This window comes from Plutella xylostella, chromosome 15 (genome assembly GCF_932276165.1).
Source record: "Plutella xylostella chromosome 15, ilPluXylo3.1, whole genome shotgun sequence".
Taxonomy (NCBI): Eukaryota; Metazoa; Arthropoda; class Insecta; order Lepidoptera; family Plutellidae; genus Plutella; species Plutella xylostella.
Window position 1 is genome coordinate 7,164,797 of NC_063995.1, and position 22,055 is coordinate 7,186,851.

The following is a 22,055-nucleotide window of genomic DNA, read 5'->3' on the forward strand; positions in this document are numbered from 1 at the left end:
TTTGATAAAACCTCTACCTATAGATCAGATTCACAGTTTTTTGCCTGAAAACAAAAACTTTAATAACTCGACAAGTATTATACGTAAGCACAGTCGGAGGACACTCAGGTTAAATGTCTGTGTCTGTGACCTAGGGATTGCCCTTTTGTACCGACTTAGGTACGAGTAATCGAGTATATTGTAGAGAAGGGAAAAATATCATGTACTTACATCGAATATTCGGCTACATGAGATGGTATCGAATATTCGGTGACACGAGATGGTACCGAATATGCTATCTGGGATAGAGACGTACTCTCATTTTATATAACCATGTCTAATTCAGGTACCAGCACCTAGTAAATTGAAAGAGTGAAGCTTTTTTATGAAACATACCTACAGGGGTTCAGGGGTTCAGCCCCTGAACGCTTACATACTCAAGTCACTTCTCACCACTTATTTAAGTGGAAGCGGTTCATCACTTTTGTTTGGAGCTACATTTTCCAGACAGACCGTGTTTAATTTTTTTTGCAGATTAAATCATTATGTTTAGCAAATCTCGGCCCATCCCTATTTCAAATATATATACTCGGTCATTGAGACAAATGCTATTAAATGTGTTTGATAAACTTGTAATGTGAGACAAGATGTTACAGAGATAAACCATCTGAGCACGATAAAGTATTAAGTAAGTACCCACTGTGAAAAAAATATCACCGGCTGTTATTTTGCAAGCTACCATCCATTTAGGATATAAGTGTCTTAAGAGTTGCCATAAAATAACAATTAATTAATCCAATGACATGATGACTTTTGGGTCGGCCTGGTGACCTCTAGAGCGAGGCAAGAGCGTCGGTGTAGATGTTATCGCGATGGCTACAAAGGATGCGCGGGCGCAGGGCTCACAACTCACAATGTGGAATTTGTCTGGCCATTGAACTGCGCAGACATATAGTCATAGGTACCTGTGGGTTATTTAGCTTCCTTCGTGGCTTGCCTTCAAGGGAATTGGTTGACAAAACACAGATGAATCCCAGTGTCATCATTACAATATTCAATTAATTAATAAGTACCTAATTTGATTCACAGGACAATGGTCTCCAAATGCTTTATATGCTAATAATAACGAACGACGAGTCTCTCATTTACCGTTTAATTTGAAATCTTAAGCCTAGTAGATTAACATCTAAAAGATCACGTTAGACATTATTATAAAAATAACGGAGATTTTACTATCGACATAGCCATAAAAATATATTTAATAAGCAGACACCGATATAATAGGATAGGATGGCAATTTCAGAGGTTCATTTTCACATTACTATATTATTTACTTAGGTATATTGTATCTGCCGTATGTAGTGCATAAGTAGGTTAAAATATTAATGGATAAAATAGTAATTTTTGTTTACGGATCTGAATATAATCCTCGAGTTACACTACACGAGTGAAATAATTCTAATTTACACCACTATAGATGTGTTTTTAAAATAAGTTAAGACGTTAATTCACATGTGGCCAGAGATCTAGTGGCGGTCAGATGACTCAGATATCACACATCAAGTGTGAAGCAAGGACGCGCGACGCACCCGCACCTCGGAATTTAAATTAAGAATCGACCATCATTATTAATTAAAACTGAAAAAATTAATGACAATCCAAGTTTGTTGAACAATAGATTTTTTAATTTATTTTTTGGCGTTAGCCGGTACATAAATTATAAATTATAAGTGCACATGTTTTGTGCACGTTGTAGGGGTAATCCCGTACTGAAAGTTATTATAATTTACTTAACCTTACCAACGTTAAAAATCTCTATGAAATTCAACACTAAAAGTCGCATAACTTATTGATAACGGCTGAACCGATTTTGATAAAAGGCGGAAAAGTACATACCTAGCAATTAATAAAAAATCTGTAATTACTACTTATTAGGTATCTAATATTGTAAATGTTATGCTATATGAAGTGAGTAAGTGCATGCACTGCTGCTGAAACTATACGTAACTAATAGCGCTGCAAAACGAGGCTAGGTATCATACAAACTGAAAACTAAATTAAGCACAGTTTTCAGGAAAAAAACTAAAAATAAAAACATGTTTTGCAGTCGCAGCGCTTGCTCGAATAAAGAAAGGAGTTGGCAACGCTTGGCAGAAATCAATAAGTTAGTAAGTAGGTACTTATTACGTCTTTAAATGGGTGAAACGAGTAGGTACTATACAGCCAAATTATTTATTTTCGTATTTCTGGTAGCGTACTTACTTATACTTACATAGGTTTTGCAAAAACTAAAAAAGTTGTTAATTTTTAAATACATAACTAAGTATATATTTTTAATGCTAATAAAAAGAACCTATTTACTGTGCTGGCATAAATATTCACTAAACTTTCAAACAGAGTGGGAGTTGGGACTAATTATGAACTTGTAGCATTTCTTTGAAAAATTGTTTTTAATACAGAACCAGTAGAACTATGAATGCGAAAGAGTTTAAACATTTTTATTAATACTTAACTACTTATACATTTTCTGATTTAGATTCCTACATAATTAATTACACGAAATAAATACCTTGCATTTTTTTTCTTTTTAAGTAAGTACTTAACTAAGAAAAATTATAATCTTTGCATACTGTTCCACGGCTCAACAAGCTTTCTTTGTGTCGACTACTCACGTAGGTGTATGTACACACGTAGGCACGGGGTCATAACACCAAGTCGTATGCAATCTGCATTAGCCCGAGGATGAGCCGGCAATTTCACAGTACGACCATAGACAAGACCATCGACCACTCGCCCAATCTCCAGCGCATTACGAGTGGGAAGTGCATGTACATTGTACACCGCCATCCGGTCGTTATTACCAACGGCATAAGGGTCAGAAGTGTGGGTCTTAAATGCAATGCACAATAGCGTTTCCTCCCCGACAGCTCCACTCATCACTGAATATTGGTGCATTCAATATCTGATGAGTTTAGTCTGAATAATGGTGACTCCCACGTGCCTTGTGCACACTCTACAGTCGCCCATACATATTTGACAAGAGTTGAATAGTTGGGTTCACCTGAGATACTTACACGGTACTTAGGTATATTAGAATTAAATAAACTATATGTATTTGTATTCTAGGTAATTTGATCGATGATTATCTCGTGAAAACCTCTAGAAAGAGATGTTTAAAAGCATTTGCCAAAATTATAGACTTCCTTATGAACAAGGGAACAAAATGTATTTAACATCAGTAAGTTACTAACTACAAAATAAGTGTACCTACGATGATTACTTACATAGGAAAACTTCAACACCTCTAGGAAAACTTTTAACTAAGTTTATTTCGTAGATAACTTACTTTCACTATGGGTTAGTTTGGTATAATAACCAATATCATATTTTACATACATAGTACATACCTAAAAACTTAATAAAGTCTGCGCTCACATAACTTTAATCAAAACCCAGATACATAATATCCCCATTAGAATAGGAGAGCGTGCCGCATATTACACATTTGCGTTATTTTCTATCTCATTTAATATCTATCTGATAAAATTATATTGCTTTTCTTCGTCTTTTAATTTATCGTCTACCATCTGATTTCACAGATAAGACATTTGCGTGGGCGGGCAGACGGAACGAGCAGCTTTAATTTAAAGATTTATTGGAAACGCATATCATAACATTCATAACATAACGCTATTTTTCATCAAGATGATCATGCTAATTGCTTCTATATAACACCGTCGTCAAGCCAGAGATTTCAAAATTTAAGGTGTTGTGTTTTGTTTGTTTTTCGACGCTTCCACATGTGTGATGTGTGTACCTACGGCTACGTAGATTCTCATTTATTTTATTTAGAAACCAGCAATCTGCAAATTCTTGTAAATGACAAGAAATAATGCACTCAATTTAAATATAAAAGTATAAAATTGAAGATACGTAGATTTTGGACTCTAGATTGTAGACCTTTGTTAGCAAAATGCACATTTAGCAAATTATTGGGCTGCACTACCAATACAATAAAATATATTAGAAGCTATGAAAAAGTTCCATTCAAAAAAACACCAAATTACTCCTAAACGAAAAAATCTAACGTAATGTCGCCTTCGTAATTTAACTACATTCAACAGTGCATCAGAATATTCCCAACTAAAAACGTAGGTAAATATTTTGTTCAAATCTCCAATTAAATGTTTAAAAAAAATTAGAGCTTACTATTTCGTGTCTGCATTTTGTAAGTGGAACTGTTTCTTTGCACGTGAGTGTATTATTATGTAAGTATATTGTACCTAATGTAACTGCAATATTTAATAATAAACACCTAAACACTAATAATAAAATAATAAATAATCCTGGATCACACCGAATTTTTTCGCCACATTTTAGACTAAACTCTTGATTTAAGTGAGAACGACCGGTGGTTTTATTGGGTTCGCATATCGATGCAAGATTCCGCGGCAGATAACATCCGTCGAACCAAGCTGCATTGTGGAACAGGTTGCGGCCCAAAAAGCACACGTCAGCCTTCGTTATAGCCATTCATTCAACCCTGTACCCTACGCTGCAGAATGCAGGGCGACTTCCATTTCGAGCAATGATTTCAAAAGGAAGGATACCGTCAGAACGTTTTGTCAAAAGAAAATGACACCCGCGCGCTGGCCCTAATTCATACAAATTATGACAGATTTATGAGATTTTAGGGCCAACGCGAGGGTGTCATTTTGTAGTGCGGTTGGGCATGTCCTCACGCTAGTAATATATTAGTCAATGATTTCGAGATATTGTTTACAAAATAATCTGAAGTGTACGAGTAGTTAGTATGATGAATTGGTGATGTTCAGAGGATATTTATACAAGGTCTGCTATTCAATGAAGATTATGATGATGATAATTTATAACGAGAACATTATCTTCTTATAATAAATAACATATGTGCACTTTTTAGGGCAGTAGATAGATTTCTTTAATCAGTGAAAACAAGGGGACGGCATCACATGACAACATGTACATTTAGGTACTACTTACTTACGAATATTTACAGACCTGTAAATTAAACTACTCTGATTGGGTCTTGCAAGTTTCCCACCTTAATGAAATGAAACGAACCCCAAATGTTGTGAGCAAATATTTTTGTAAATCCGGTTCGTCAGTTGGTCTGGTTACAAAATCGATTCATTTATTGTTGATTCTTTAAATCCTGCACCTAAATATGGATACCAAATTGGATTTTGTGCGAATCAAAATGAATCACTTGAGCGCTCTGGCGCCTCGTTTAATATAAGTAATAAATTATTTTAAATGTTAATCTTTTTATCTGGCAACGACAGCGGTAAAGGACAATTTATAAATTGACCTGAATTCTTAATTATCTCTACCTTTGTGAGAGCGTTATCCGATTCCAATTCTCATTCCGATCGCATTGTTTTCGTTATTAATTATAACGATGTGTTACCGGTTTTAATTCTTTTAATGAGAGCTTTTCCATTAGTCCTAAAGTCCTATCCGCATGGGAAGCTAGGCAAGTATCAAAATTTATACTATATTTTATACCTACATCAGTATAAATTGTGAACACCGCGTAGCTCGGAGGTACATGCTTCCGGAGCTTGGGCTACGGCTTCAAATCCCGCCTATGGCAAACAATTGTTTTTGCGTTGTCTGGTTGTTTCTAATGCGCTTTAACTATACTTACTTATAACGTTATTACATAAAAATATATTTTACTTATTCGTTCGTTTTTAGGCATTCGTACGTTTGACAATAAATACTGGCTGTTCAGTTATAGGCTTGTAATTTTTAAGGTCACATGCCTCTCACGCCATATAAAATGAGGGTTCTCAGGTTCCAGACCAGCTTATAGCCGGCTCGTAAGACGGATATCGGTGACTCCCTCAATAACATTTTATTGCTTTTACCAATTGCCTTTCGGATTTGAAGTCATCGTAAAAAAGTTGTAACTTCAACGATTTTGAATTAAAATTAGGTAGGTATGACTCATGGTATTTTTTTATTCTTTGTCAACTTGAAGGTGCTTTCGAGCTTGGCTTTCCTGCAAATATGACCAATTCTACATTGATTTTGATTAATTCTTTGTCAACCAAACTCAAGCAGATGGCTTGAGCTTCAGGCTCAGTGATAAGTATAGTTCCGTAGCTCTCGTAGCTAATAGCTATAACAGTGAAAAGTTCGTCACAAAGCTACCCTGTCCAATCAGTCAGTTAGTCGGATCAGTCGGATGGCTCTCAATCATGAGCTGAATGCAGGCGGAAATGCGGGCGCTCCCGCGGGACTCAGCAGGGTTACTCTATACTGACGAAAAACGAACGAACGAGAGCTGTGGTGAAATCGGTACGTTTAATACAACGAGATAGAGTCGTGGCTCGCGCAGCAGCTGTATGAAACTTAGTTTTTCGTCATATAGAGTGACACCCAAGCGCTAGCCGACAGACACTGCCCATCAGGAAACACCAATTATTTACACCACTGAATGCACTTTATAGACTTGAAGAGTTTCGCTCCTAAGCATTAGCTACACACTACCTAGGTCCCGCCTATGCCTGGTCTAATGCAAAATAAAGCTGGCCTCATAGAAAAAAAAGTACCGCGTTGTAGGTACTTAGGTAGGATATACCTATTTTAAGACCAAATAAAACTCTCGACCTTATTAAAACAATTCAGCAGTTACTATAACTACTTAAATAATACTTATTAAGCAGTTTGGTAATCGATGGATAGCGAATTGAATAGCTTTTCTGAAACAGGGGCCCAAACTTTGTAGGTACGTCTGCTGCCTATCAATCAGAGGAAATGCCAATATGTAGGTAGGCTTTGTCTGTGACTGGTCTTCAATCAGCTCCGGTGGTGCACTCTGATGAGCTAAATGTTAGTCCCGCTGCATATGGTTAGTACTCATTAGTCCATTGCGTAACGTAAGTGACAACGATAACGTTAAGTTGGTAGTTTATTTACTTATATCATAGAATAACAAGTACTAGTTACTTAATTATTATTCTATGCTTATAATTATGTAGGTAGTTATCGTTAGTGTCGCGCTCTCCAGTTTTGTTAATGTAATCAATAAGTAAGTACAGTAGTTGACACAAAACACTCAAATAAGGAAAATGCTACATCTTAGTAAGAAGACAACATAAAGACTGACTACAGAAGCGAGGAACCCCATCCGTCTGTATTAACCCGTGATGTATGGGCGCGGTGCTACCAGAGTGGTGCCGGATTGTGAGCGGGCTCTGCAACAATCTTTGTTATATTGAAATAAACAAGCATGCATGAAAATGAATCTTTTATTGAACTACTATCTATCATGGCGAGCTGATTTTCCGCATTTAGCCTCCAAGGTGGGCCATTATGCGTGAAATACCTATGGGGTGACTAGCTATTAAGCCACCCAAGCTCACGCCAGAAAGCCAGTAGACGACCTAGGTTGCTCATGACTTCCCGGAGGGACCCCGGAGATCCGAGGATTTTTGATCGTAGTGTCTCCACGCCTTTGCAATGTAACAAGACATGGGAAGCTGTTTCATCTTCCTCCATGCAACTTCTGCAAAGAGGAGTGGTGGAGATTTTCATGCGATATACCTAGGTGTTTATTTAACCGGCAGTGGCCTGTTATGGTACTTATCACGACACGTAAGTTTGCTCTGTCCAAGCATAATAATTTGCGTGTTAGTTTAGTATTAATTAGTGGTACAAAAGCTTTTGTTTGTTTGCACTCGGCACTGTTACTCCAGAGATTGGTGTGGCATTCTGTCGTTCGGGAACGCAACCAAGAGCGAATTTGGTTGAAAGGGATCGGTACTATCGGCTCTGGGCCTATTGGTGCAGTGTCAGATCCCTTTCGTGCAAGTTCATCAGCAGCGTCGTTCCCCAGCGACCCGCTGTGCCCTTTTATCCACTGGAGGGTTATGGTATTGTTTTGTGAGGCAAGCGATTCTAGAGCTGAGTGACACTCTAGTACTAGCCCCGAAGTTATAGTTTTGCTAGACAAAGCTAGCAGAACTGCAGCACTATCAGATAGGATACGAATACGTTGATTCGTAACCTTTCTAGATTTGACTACTAGTACTTACGTATTACCTAGCTGAAAAAAAATCTACTTACATATTGGTTTGCAACTACTACTATTTGTATTGTACCTACTTGTACCTAGTAGGTACCTAAGTTTAAACGAAAATCACTTTTCGTGTGTGTCTGCATCTGTGTGTTCATGTTTAGATGCAATAAAAGTACAAAAGGGATTTGCGGTTTTTTAATAGATAGGGTGGTTTATGGTTAATAATTACAAATGTAAAGTACATACTTACGTACTTTTTATCCCGAAAATCACCACAGGAAAAGCTTCAGGAAAAGCTAGGTCCTATTGGTGAGCGATATACGCGTCCTAATTTAACTAGGTGAGCAACAACATGAAATGAAGGAACTGATTCTATTGCTGACATTCGCTACTACCTAAAAATGAAAGCCTCATTATTCTGCAAAGTTCGGGCATGTAATATTTATCGGAATGCGGCATCTAGCGTGTTTCAGTAACATTGAGAATAATTTCTACAAAATAAAACCATGTTAACGTCATGTCCAGAATCAGAAACACCTTACTGTTATAGTAAATTTTCCCTAGGTAACTTTGATTGGAGGATACCTTAATCTGTCTACTTATAGATAATATATACTTACCCAATATTACCTATTATGTTCAAGAATAGACCCATACACAATTTTCCATACTTACCTATTGATACTTAATAGTTAATACAACAGATAGGCAATTAGGCAAACTTCCTTTAAGCTATACCATGCTATACAGTACTTACCTCAAACCTGCGGTGTGCAGTACCTAATCTGTGCAGAAGCACTCGCCTAATCAGATTAGTCGAGAGAGGGACCCCGCTCTCTTTAGGTAGGTATCTGCTTCTAATCTGTGAAACGAACCCAAAAGCTTCAGCTAAGGACCTTATAGCACACAACATGTTCCATGTTCCACAATGTTACGACCGTAGCCAAATGTCGCAGTCGCAACATTGTGGACTCTGAACTAGTGTAGATACTTTCACTCTACTACATGTGTTGTAAAATGAAGAGTAGGTACAGTGGGAATCGTAACGCTGGAAGGTACAGATAGTATACATTTTTGTACATATCTACATCCAAATTATACCAACATAGTCAGTAATCTACCATTTTCATTTAAATTTTATAATGATCCCTGTGTCAGTAGCGTTTCTACGATCATAATCAATCATGCCCACTTGTCCACGTGCCCTTTGGGACAAGTGACAGAAATAATTACTTACACATCTGAGTGGCTAATTGATGACACTTTGCGCAACCACTAGACCTTTGCCGGACCACAACTAGGGTTTCTATACGAGGTTATAATTATCGTCATTACAGTAATTGCGGAGCTTTCAAATTATTCATGGGTAGAGCTTGTTTTACACTACTTTCCCAGAATATATAGGGTTTGTTTAACTGCTAAGAACCTATACTATACGAACTCTGTCTGTCTGTGAGGACCGGGTTTCCTTTATTACAGGTAACTAGATACTCCCTAAAAGAGGGACCATCCCACTGTAGCCTCATTTTGGTAATGTAAGTACTTAAAAAAAATAAGGTATAGGTAATTCGTAGAATAAAAATAAAATATATATTATTCGCACTAACTAATTCTTACTTTAGACATTCATGAGTTACATTAATTATGCTAGGGGCCGCGGTAGGTATATAGCCACAGGCCAACATTCACACCTTGTGTTGCTTTTCAATGCCGGCTAGGCGTATATAGCACTTTCATGGAATTTTTCCCTGAACGTCGCTTCCCATAATGTCGCTCCTCAACAGACGTCTTACCTGCATTCCCATTACATCGCTGTTCATGTTACTGTTAGTCCCAGAATGTCGCGCTAACTTATGGTACAGTCATGGTTAGTCTTTATCAAACAATATTTTAAGATTGCTCTCATATTTGAGCTCTCATTTTTCTTATATTGCTCTAAAATTGTTCTTACAGGGTGTTGTAAAAAAGGTATACTTACGACAAAATTCGTGAAAAAAAATGTTAATTTTCCATAGAAACTTAGTTGATCACGTGACTTATTACTATGGAGAATGATTTTTTTTCGCGAATTTTGAATTTTGGGCTTAGATATAACATGCTGCACTTGTAGGTTTCGGCTTAGTATACCCTTTTTGCAACACCCTGTATAATATGTCACAATAATTAAAATATAAAATAGGAAATCAATTGCGTTATTTATTTGTTTTGTATTTCTAATTATTATAATTTTTATGAAAATTCTGACTCTGACAGTACTGATTCTAACCATAAATGTGGCGCGGTGTGCCGGGAACCACTGTGCAGCGAGGAGCGAGGTATTGGGAATTGAGGTAAAACGCAAAGCGACATTATGGGAAGCGACGTTAAGGGAAAAATTCCTTTCATGACTACAGTAGCATAGAACTTTCATGACTACGGCACCATAGCACAATCAGTCTGAAGAATGGCCGATTTCAGTGACCAGAAAAACAGCAATAACATGCAACTAATCAGTTTTAAACGAATCAGTAGTATCTACAACATAAATATCAACTGTTTGGTACTTGGGCCTGTGATTTATTCATTCCTTCAATTCCACTAATGGCGCCCCGCACCCGGAACTTTCTCAACAGGGCCTGCGAACAATGTAGCTAGGCGAATAACAGTGCATCACATTATTAAGTATATTCGTAAATTTTACTAGGTACTACGTACTGTTACCACATGCATACTAATATTTGCTGTGTGTCAATACTTGTATAGTCTCATAGTATAGATGTAGACTAATAACTTTTTTTTCTCTGGTAAATAAGTATACTAAGACCTTCAGACCCATAGAAGTAATACACTACTTATAACATCCCATTAGTCTAAGTAAAATCTGGTTATATTAACGATCACTTGACGAGCTCCTCCCTGAATGAATTATATAAGTACGAACCGCCTTTCTTCGCCCCGTTGCTAATACATTTCAAGAAGGCGTATAATAAATCTGCAAGATCCCGCACTTTCAAATGGCTCAGCTTACTAAAGATTTATGTCCTATTCTTTACATACTTACCTAGGCAAAGAATAAAGATTATGCTGTAGTTTGTACAGATATACAACCATCATACCTACGACTTTCCATACACTTTAATTACTTATATGTAGTTTATTTCTAAAGTTCTATTGCAAAAGCCTGATCGTAAAGAAAAAGAATCAGTGATTTGAAGTTTAATTATACTTACGTATAGCGTAGCATGTGTATCTGCTCGATAAATTGCAGTCCGTCTGAGAGTACACTCGAGACCAAACTAGACGGGAGTAAACTCGATGTTACATCCAGACATAACGAGCTGTCGACTCGACGACCGACTCTATCTAGCACGCTCTTATCTAAACTGAATCTCTTGCTAAACTCCATTTTATTTTAATGCTATAAAAGAAAAAATACGTTGATATGATTCTAGCTACACTAATACTAATAACTTCGCTTGCGGATTGTGATAATGTCAATTCAAACAATCAACTTCAAAAAACAATTTTAATTCTATAAATAATTATAACCTCTATTTCTGTACAGCACGATACAATATTGTACATTAGACAGTGCGACGACTATCGCCGTTCACGTGTTGTATATGTCAGTGACGAGCCCCGCGGCGATGGTGGCGCCGGCGACGCGCAGCATCACGCGGCCCAGCTCCTTCACGTCCTTGTAGCGCTCCACGCACACCGGCCGGCCCACCTCCAGCTCCACCACCGCCACCGAGTTGTTCCCCAGGCAGCGCGGCCGCTTCTTCACCACCTCGCCAGTGCTCTTGTTCAACAATGCCTTCAGCTTCACTATGTTTGCCGGCTCCACCAGACTCTGGTAGTGTATCAACACAGGGTAACCCTTTGTTATCGGCGTTTTCACATTAAAAACTACAATGCGCGCCTCGAATCTTGTGGTCACTGGCACCTGTTGCACTGGATCGCTTAGCACATATCCAACAAACACATTCTGTATGTCAATCCCAGATAAGGTTACACTGACTTGGTCTCCAGCAAATGCCACATTATTAGGCATGTCATTGATGCTCAAGCTCTTCACTTCAGCTATCTCTTTCAGAGGGCAAACTAGAACCTTATCACCTTTGTTTAGCACCCCAGTCTCAATGCGACCTGCAACACAAAATCCTGATCCGGTTCCTTTGAAAATGTCATTTATTGTCAGTCTTAAGGGCTTTGCTACTGGTCTTTCTGGAACATTGAATCCATCTATAACATCCAGCAGGCAAGGCCCCTTATACCACTCAAGTAGGCCAGCTTCAGTTGGTGGCTGCACCAGGTTCTCACCAGTCAATCCAGAGCATGGCACAAATGTAACATCAGAATCTTTGAAGCCAGCCTGCTTTAGGAATGATTTCAGTTTATTCACTATCTCATCAAATCTTTCTTGGGACCAATTTGTGGTGTCTAGTTTGTTAATGGCTACTGCAAGTTGGCTTACTCCTAGTGACCTTACCAGTAGAGCATGTTCTCGGGTCTGTCCTCCAAGCTCAAAGCCAGATTCAAACTCTCCTGTAGTGGCATCAATTACCAGCAGAGCTACATCAGCTTGTCCAGCACCAGTTATCATGTTAGGAATAAAGTCAGCATGGCCAGGGGCATCTAATATAATAACTTTCTTTGTTTTAGTTTCAAATTGAGCTCGTCCAACATCCATAGTGATGCCTCTCACCCTCTCCTCGCCAGTCTCATCCAGCACCCAGGCATACATGAAGCTTTGCTTTCCCATCTTTTTACTCTCTTGCTCATATTTGTGTAATGTCCTTTGACTTACTTCACCCATCTCGCACAGCAGCCTACCCATTAGAGTGGACTTACCAGCATCAACATGGCCTATCACTACAATGTACAAATGATCCTTTTGAGAGCCCCTTTCATTGCTGTATTGTAAATTAGGATCAATCTTATTTTCTTTTGCTTTAAAAGTGACTCTCTCCTCTGATTGTTCTGGTTTAGGTGACATGTAGCCTGCAGCTGGTGACTGTGATCGAGGGGTGTGAGAACGGCTGCCAGATTCTGATGATGCATCTACCTTAAATCCTTTGATGACCCCTGCAGTTTTGGGCTCTAGTTTTGTAGCAATTACTTTTGGCTTATCAGCAATAGTTATGACAGGTGCCTTGACATTATCAACGAGCACTACAGGTTTAACTGGATCAAGTTTAGGCTTCTTGGGCTCCTTGCTTTGATTGCTGTTCAGTATTTCATCTAATGCCTTGTTGAAATCATAATTGTGGTTGATGACTGTCTGAATGAGTATGTTGTCAGAGACAGAGTCACCCAGGACATTGCGTAGTTCGTCGAGGCAAGACATGAGGCGGACCTCGTCGGCCTCGTCGAGGTGCAGGCTGCGCAGGTCGAGGGAGTCCCGGCGGTCGAGCGAAGGCCGCGACACATCCGCCTCATCTTCAGCCTCTTCTTCGATGTTACTGTGCTGCTCTAAGAAACTTGAAATCGCTTGCTGATTTCGGGAGCGGTCGTACAAGAATTGCGAGTTATCACCTGGAGATAAACAGCTGTCCTCTTCAACAGAATGTCCGTAAACATCGTCATAATCATAGTCGTCGGAATAACTTCGATTCCTTACGTTTCGGTGTCGTGCCATTTCTACAATTTATCACTTAGTAGACAATAGAAACTTCAGGCACCCATAATTGTATGTTTTAAGTTAAATCTCACTTTAAAAATTCGAGTTAAACTTTTCTCATCTCACGTTTCATTTATTTCCTCACATTCAGTATTTTTGACATTTATAAACCAACCAAACACAGACAAATAGATAGTAATCGGACGTCAGACCTCAGAATAATAACGATCAGTATTCTATTCTGTGAATTAACTGCGTTCAAAACCTACTACCGCAATAACAAATCATGCCCAAAATGTGTCATTTGAAGTACATTTGGCTACCCAATAGCAAGTTTCGAACACAACTCTTTGTTGTTGATTGCCTTGATTGTCATCATTGGAAATTTCAGAAGTTGAATTCAATATCATTAATTTACGCCTCTTTCCTCTAAAAAGTTATTTTGAGTAATTATTTCACACACTAAACACACTGCTATTGAAGTCTTGATAAAACAAGTTGCACAAGTATCCAAAACATCTTGTGAATTAAGAAAGTTAGCCTTCTCAAGTGAATTAATTTTGGGGAGTTACAGCACAGCTGTAAAGCCACAAACACTTATTTTCTTTTAGAGTCCCTATAAACCGTCACCATTCAGATCATGAAGAAAAAGGTACGTTATGGATAAACTATAAATTCGCGCAATAACTAAATGAAAAAGCTTTCACAGAAACATGACTCTCATATTAACTTGTAATGACATTTCAGGTTTTATTGATGGGGAAGAGTGGCTCGGGGAAGACCAGTATGAGGTCTATCATATTTGCCAACTATATAGCCAGGGATACTAGAAGACTTGGAGCTACAAGTAAGTTTGTACAAAAAGAAGCATGAATTCCAATGATTTCAAAAGGAAGGATACGCCCGTCAGAACGTTTTGTCAAAAGAAAATGGCACCCGCGCGCTGGCCCTAATTTCATACAAATTATGACAGATTTATGAGGTTTTAGGGCCAACGCGATGGTGTCATTTTCTAGAGCGGTTGGGCCTGTCCTTACGCTAGTAATATATAAGTAAATGATGAATTCCTATTAGATTTAGAATATAGACTACAGCTACACTATTTTGATAAAGATCTATCCAGTGACAAGATATATATTTTTTTACAGTAGTATGTACAGAGAACGAAGCCCAAAATTTAATTTGATTTAATATGCATTTTTGTGATTTTTGTGTGAAAAAGTTTGTCTTAACTACCAAAACTCTCCAACATATTATTTATCATTGAACTATAAATATCTAACTTTGGTTTTCAGTTGATGTGGAGCACTCCCACGTCCGGTTCCTGGGCAACCTAGTGCTGAACTTGTGGGACTGCGGTGGTCAGGAGGCCTTCATGGAGAACTACTTCGCCTCGCAGAGAGACAACATCTTCAGGAATGTGGAAGTCCTCATCTATGTGTTTGATGTGGAGAGCCGTGAGATGGAAAAGGATTATCACTACTACCAGTCCTGTTTAGAAGCTATTTTACAGGTTTGTTATTGATATGCTCATGTTTATAATTAATTAGTTAATTGCTCATGCTCATTACTATCTAAATAATGCCAGAGAAGGTTTGATAACTATATGTATTTATTGTAAATAGTAGTAAATACTTCCTGTGGTTATAAAGGTCACACAATGCTGAATGATGCAAAGGCTGCTGGTTTATATTAATGATAACAATTTGTAAAGTTTCTTGTAGGAAAATAATATGACAATATTGCTCTCTTGATAAGCAATAATCTAGATAGATATAAAAAACGGTTTTATTTAGAAAACCTGTGTTGGCTGTATTTTGACACTGAATCAACTATTTCAAAGATGAATCTGAACATACACATTTGTATCCATATTTCAGAATTCACCAGAAGCAAGGATATTCTGTCTTGTTCACAAAATGGACCTTGTTCCCGAGGAGACAAGAGATGAGATCTTCAGGTCACGGGAGGAAGATCTGAAGAGGTTGTCTAAACCACTAGAGTGCACATGCTTCAGAACTAGCATATGGGATGAGACCTTGTACAAGTAAGCATTTGATTCATATTATTCTGCATAATATACTTAGGTTTGATAGAAATACAACAGATACCATACAATTGTCTCACAACAAAGAAATAACAATGATTATAGTTTATGGAGGTATGTTAGTCTTTAAAGCAACTACTTACATATGAAAAGATTTAAGTAAGATTTAATTTCTAATTAATGCCAGTTGCACAATGTTGACTAACACTACAATTAATATTTATAACTTTACAGAGCATGGTCGAGCATAGTGTACAAACTAATTCCAAATGTGAAGGCGTTAGAATCGTCACTAAAACAGTTTGCCGCCATTGTGGATGCAGATGAAGTGAGTACATTAAAATACTGAACTTATGGGCTATGTGTAAGGATGTAACAATAAGAGAGGATATCTGAGGGTAAAGCATTATGTTATGGTGGTCTATGCAAAAGCCTATATCCAGCAAAGTTATACAAAATTATACTAGCATAAATAGCGCAAATAAAAAATAATGCCATGCGGCCTTTCATTAGTGACAGTAGGAAAGAGCATGGACAGGCCTACAAATAGTATAATAATAATATGTATAACAGGGTGAGAGATTATGGACCTGGACGCCATTTTCTTATTATTTCTTTATATGCGTGATTTATAAAATTTTACGATCTTAAATACTTTATTCATAACTCGACCTTTTGATTCATCTCGCACACATGTTTTGTTTTTTACAACATTCTAAATTTAAATTCTACAACGCCAAAAACCGCTCACAGTAGCCAATCCTGCCGGTCGAATGGCGTAGTGGTTAGTGGCTCTGACTGCTATGCCGAAGGTCCCGGGTTCAATTCCCGGCTGGGGCAGATATTTGTTTAACCCTTTAACCAGCAGAAGGATCCAAGTGTAGCAGAAAAATGAAACTTTGGGTATGGGTTATATATGTAAAGCTTTATTAAAATTCGAAAAAAAAATTAAAAAATATATATATTTTATATGAAAAAAACATGGTGGCAATATAATGTACACTGCCGGTTTGAACTTTGGTGGAGTTTTGTTTTTTCTTTGTTTCTTTTGGATAGTGATCTGCAATGAGTGGAGTGAGGCGGAGTGGGGTCTTGTCGGATGATGCTGTTGCCCATGAGTTGGGGGACGCGTTTGGTGTTCCGGATGGTGCGGTTTCTGGGGATGGTTTGGGGGAGTCGTATTCGGAACGGGTTTCTGCCCGGGGTGGTTTGGTGAGGGTGCTTGCAGGTGGTGGCGTTCTGCATGGTTCGGCGGCGCTGTCGTTTCCGTCCTCATCGGCTTGTCGGTCTCCTTCACTTGCTGGACTTCCGGGCGCTTCGGGATCGGCACCGGAGGCTCTGTGTCGAGGTCTTTCGGCTGCAGGACCTCGGGGTGCTTCGGTGTATGCACTGGTGTCTCCCCGGCGTCGGGGCCGCTCGGCTGCGGGAGTGCCGGGTGGCGCGAAGCCGGTTGCATCCTCTAGCATGCCGGATGGGTTGGATGGGGGTGAGCTTTCGGATTTCTCGTCTTCGGATTCGGGTGAGGATGGGACTGGTTGGGGGGAGCAGGAGTGGACCCGGGGGCCGGATCTCGGCTGCTTTGGTGCTCCGAGGGTTCGGTCTTCGGAGCGGCTTCCGGGCGGAGCGGGGCCTCTGACCTGCTTTTCTTTGTTCTTTGGTGATGACGTGCTGGACATTGTTGTGGACCAAACTAATTTACGAGTATACGCTGTACAAGTAGGATCGAGAAATTATACACCAACCACTAAAGAAATCATGGCTTGGTATAAATTGGTTTGGCCCACAGTGGTGTTTGGTGCGTCATCGCTGAAGAGTGGAGAGGGGTGGGTCGGAGGTTTCGTTCTGTTTGGAGGCTGTTTTGGGGATTTAACTTTCGGAGTGTCAGGGTGGCTGATCTGGTTTCTGGGTCCATTCTTGTTTTTTCCAGTTGGTCTCATCTTCGTCCGAGTCTGGGTCTGGGACGGGTGGTCCGGGGGTTCATTTTCGTCTGGCCTGTCTGGTGTGTTGGGGGATGCGGTTGGTTCTGCGTTGCTTGGTGCTCTTGCAGCTGGGCGGCTTTGATGTTGGTGAGATGTTGGTGCAGATGTTGAGGCACTTTGGGGTCTTGTGGCTGGGGGACTTCGGTGTGGAGTCTCAGGTGTTGGTCTTGAGGTGCTTGGGATCTGGTGGGTGGGGGAGATTGGCAGGCTGGTGGGGGTGGGGACGGTGGTGCCGTCGAGCTGGGGGAGCGTCGTCGCCTGTGGGTGCCCTCACCGAATCGTTTTGGGTGGAAGCTTGTTCTGGGTCCGGTTCTTCCGGGTCATCTTCGGAAGTCGTGCCATCTGGAGTGCCGGGCATGTCTTCCGGCTCATGGGCGGACTTTGTTCCGCTTCATTGTGGATCGTTGTCTGGAGGAAGCAGGGAGGGAGCGGAGCTTTGCCGGGGTTTGGACTGGCGGTGTACATTATATTGCCACCATGTAGGTACCTACAAGTTGATAGTGGCATATATATGGCCACCACAAAAAAATGGAAATTCGAATAAAAAATGTCGATTTTTTTTATAAATAGTGATCATATCGTCTTCTATACTACATGTTTATATAAAAAAAGAAGGTTACTCACATTTTTATCTGCAGGATTGACGAGATATTTTTAAATAAACTTTGTACTTTTGAAATGAGGCAATTTTTTTTCAAGTGACATTTTTTTTTTAAATGTTGGCACTACTACTCTCTGATTTTTAATTGGAAAGAATTCTGACATTTTATAAGTGATGCTACTAAAAAAGTTCTTTACCGAAAAAATGAAAAATTGCGATCCATTTCTGGGCAATAATTTTTTCTTAATATTTTTATACAAAAAGATAAATCTAAATATTTACTTGCTCAAGTAAACTAATACAAAAATAACAAATATTTCAATATAATAGCTGTTCCCGCGAGCTTCGCTTCGCCGTAATAAGTTTTCCCGTGGGAATTCCGCGATAAAAAGTAACATATGTGTTAATCCAGGGTGTCAGCTAACTTCATTCCAAATTTCATTAAAATCGGTTCAGCCGTTTTGACGTGAAGAAATAACAAACATACACACATACATACATACATACATACACATATACACTTACAAACTTTCGCATTTATAATATGAAGTAGGATCACGACTCACGACCCATGTATCGAATTAATTTTAATTGCTTTATTTTATTCTTTAGCATGGCATCACTTCCTACTAAATTCAGGGATAATAAAACTTTTTAATCAATTTCAAAAATTGGTGTGGGCTCAAGTGAAGGGTCATGTCGCAAGACACAACACAACCTACGAAATGGCGGAAGTTAAAAAACTACTACTAGAAGGTATAAAAAATGTTACTCCTGAGAAATGGCAAGCATGCATCAGCCACACAATAAAAGAGGAAGATAAGATGTGCACTCTCGACGATTTTATCGACAGAGTTACAGAATCTCTAATAATTAAAGTCAGCGATGCTGATGATGAAGATACTGATGATGATGATGATAATAGTGATGATTAGGTAGAGATTTTAATAAACAAATCCATCATCATCCATCCATCGTCATACCTATAGCAGTTCACTGCTGGACGTATTCCCTCCCAAAGCACGCCACTGGATTGGACAGACTCTGCAGCTGGGTAGAAACAACTTCCAATCAGAGGTCAATAGAAGAATACAATTGGGCTGGGCAGCATTTGGCAAACTTCGTCAAGTCTTCTCGTCGCCCATACCACAAAGTCTCAAGACGAAAGTCTTTGATCAGTGTGTCCTACCGGTTATGACCTATGGGGCTAAAACGTGGACACTTACTGTGGGACTGGTTCACAAACTGAAGGTCACTCAGCGAGCTATGGAAAGAGCTATGCTTGGAGCTATGCTTGAAAGATCGCATCCGGAACGAAGTAATCTGACAGAGAACTAAAGTCACCGACATAGCTCACCGAGTTAGTAAGCTTAAGTGGCAATGGGCTGGTCACATCTGTCGAAGAACCGATGACCGATGGGGTAAACGTGTTCTGCTGTCTTACTCCCAGCGATGAGTCGCTGACACAATTTCACCTGTATCGCTAATTTGGTACCACCACCGCACATTTTAGACTCACAGTTTGCTGTGACGACACGCAAGCCAGTCAGTGCACACAATACAATTTTATAGAGCGACATCTCTTTTTTTTACCTCTATTCAAATACGAACGCAACATCGCCCTGACATCGGCGCGGCTACCGTTTCAAAAATAATTACTAGTTGTTTTTAGATATATTTTCTACGACAGCGATAATTATATAAGATAATTGAGATTATCTTTAATTGTATTTTTCACTGTTTGTAATATATTTAGGTAGGTACGGTAATTATTTCTCACCGTAGGTAAATCCCCTTTTAATTTGGAGCGCCGCACTCAATAAAATGGATACAGGGACTAAAAAAAATATATTATAGTCTCAGATGTCCAGACTCGTATTGAAAAAGTGCCCAGCCCAAAAAGGTTTGTGATCTCTGATTTGTCTAAAATTGATAACTGTCAGAATTCCGTAAGATTACTAATAACAGTGTAATTGATTTGATTGAAGAAAAAAAATACTGATGTGCATTCAGCTATGTATTAGTGACGTTTCCAGTAGCAAGATCGAATAAACTTTTAGAATTCTCAGGCCTATAAGATGGTGGCACGTATATTGCCATCATCAGTTAAAGGGTTAAATGGCAATAGGCCCGCCCCCTATTATATTGGGACTAACATAACGCTCTGGCGAAAAGTGGGTGCAGCAATACACCTCTGCCTACCCGGCAAGAGAGTACATTAGTACAAGGCGTGAGTGTGTGTGTGTTATCTATGTATTTGTGTAGATATATCAGCTGTCCGATACCCATAACACAGGCTCTACCTAGCTTGGGGTCGGATGGCCGTGTGTGAGATGTCCCCACATATTTTATTTATTTATTTAATCCTTATCCTAGCTATGCCCTTACTTCCTTCAGGTGCTTCTGTTCGAGCGCGCGACGTTCCTGGTGGTGTCGCACTGCCAGCGGCGGCCGCACCGCGACGCGCACCGCTTCGAGAAGGTCTCCAACATCGTGAAGCAGTTTAAGCTGTCCTGCTCCAAGCTCGCCGCGCAGTTCCAGAGCATGGAGGTTGGCATTCTACTGTATAGTATTTTCTAACTACGTACGGTCTAGTTCATCGTACTAATGTTTTAAATGCGAAAGTTTGTGAGTATATGTGTATGTTTGTTACCTCTACACGTCAAAACGGCTGAACCAATTTTTACGAAATTTGGTATGGAGTTAGCTGACACCCTGGATTAACGCTTAAATTTTGATCCCCGAAATTCCCACGGGATAACCTTTTTAAGGCAAAGCGAAGCTCGCGGGAACAGCTAGTCTTAAATAAATTGAAACCACTTTCCTTTGGCAACAGTCCAAATAAAACAAATGAATTTCCCCAGGTCCGCAACAGCGTGTTCGCGGCGTTCATCGACGGGTTCACGAGCAACACGTACGTGATGGTGGAGATGTCCGACCCCAAGATCCCGTCCGAGGCGACGCTCATCAACATCCGCAACGCCCGGAAACACTTCGAGAAACTGGAGAAAGTGTCATCGAGCGCGCCTCAGTACCACTAAGTTAGTTAAGCCCTCGATTATTCCGCCTCATGTTTCTGAACGGTCGACCAATGGCGTGCAAGATTTTTCGGAGCGGTGACAGCTGTCAGAATGCTTGTGACAAAGCAGGGGTTGGACAGCATGGTATCTTTATCTACGTGTATAAACTCGTATAATCACATAAACTTTCTTAGGTAATGCAGATGGAGATATAATGACATTTATCTACGTAGATAAATATGACATGCTGCGGGTGCATTATTTAACTTTGTGACGCTGATATGCTCCTGGCCCTCTCAAATCTTATACACAGCATTAAAGCCTTTAGCAATTTTTTATTTAATACCTACATTCTTGTGCTTATTCACGTTGAATTCGTGGGCGCAGTCACCTATACTATACCGCACATGCGTTTCGTAACACTTTCAGAATACTTCATGTTTAATTTTACGTGACCGCGCCCTATACCGTTTCTGTGAGGTCAACATGGACAAGCACTTTGTTTAAGCCGAGTCTTGAAGAGGAATATAACGTTATGGCCTTTAAAAAAATCAAATAAGTTTTACCGTTAGTTCGACAGAACCTACATTTCGTCTTTTCGAATGGCTACTTATCCTAGAACTCATCCAATATTTCGGGTTCTTAAAATCGGAGTGTATTGTACAAGTACATCCTCTGAACTTTAATTAAGTTGGTAACCAATTTGATTGGCTGAAAGATTTAAACTTTTTAAAAGGTGTTTTTAAATGTGTATAATTATTG

General features: G+C 39.4%; 2 protein-coding genes across 2 annotated transcripts; one reads left to right on the forward strand and one right to left on the reverse strand.

Moving 5' to 3' along the window:
• Positions 1-11,535: 11,535 nt before the first annotated feature.
• LOC105381427 (protein HBS1) lies at positions 11,536-13,805 on the reverse strand. Its single transcript, XM_011551149.3, has one exon. It carries the CDS (start codon positions 13,662-13,664, stop codon positions 11,634-11,636), a length of 2,031 nt encoding a protein of 676 aa, XP_011549451.3. The 5' UTR covers positions 13,665-13,805; the 3' UTR covers positions 11,536-11,633.
• A 174-nt stretch (positions 13,806-13,979) lies between these two features.
• Positions 13,980-21,409, forward strand: LOC105381428 (ras-related GTP-binding protein A). Its single transcript, XM_048625648.1, has 7 exons — positions 13,980-14,298; positions 14,394-14,493; positions 14,942-15,159; positions 15,527-15,693; positions 15,928-16,021; positions 20,671-20,823; positions 21,138-21,409. Exons 1-7 carry the CDS (start codon positions 14,287-14,289, stop codon positions 21,312-21,314), a joined length of 921 nt encoding a protein of 306 aa, XP_048481605.1. The 5' UTR covers positions 13,980-14,286; the 3' UTR covers positions 21,315-21,409.
• Positions 21,410-22,055: the final 646 nt, after the last annotated feature.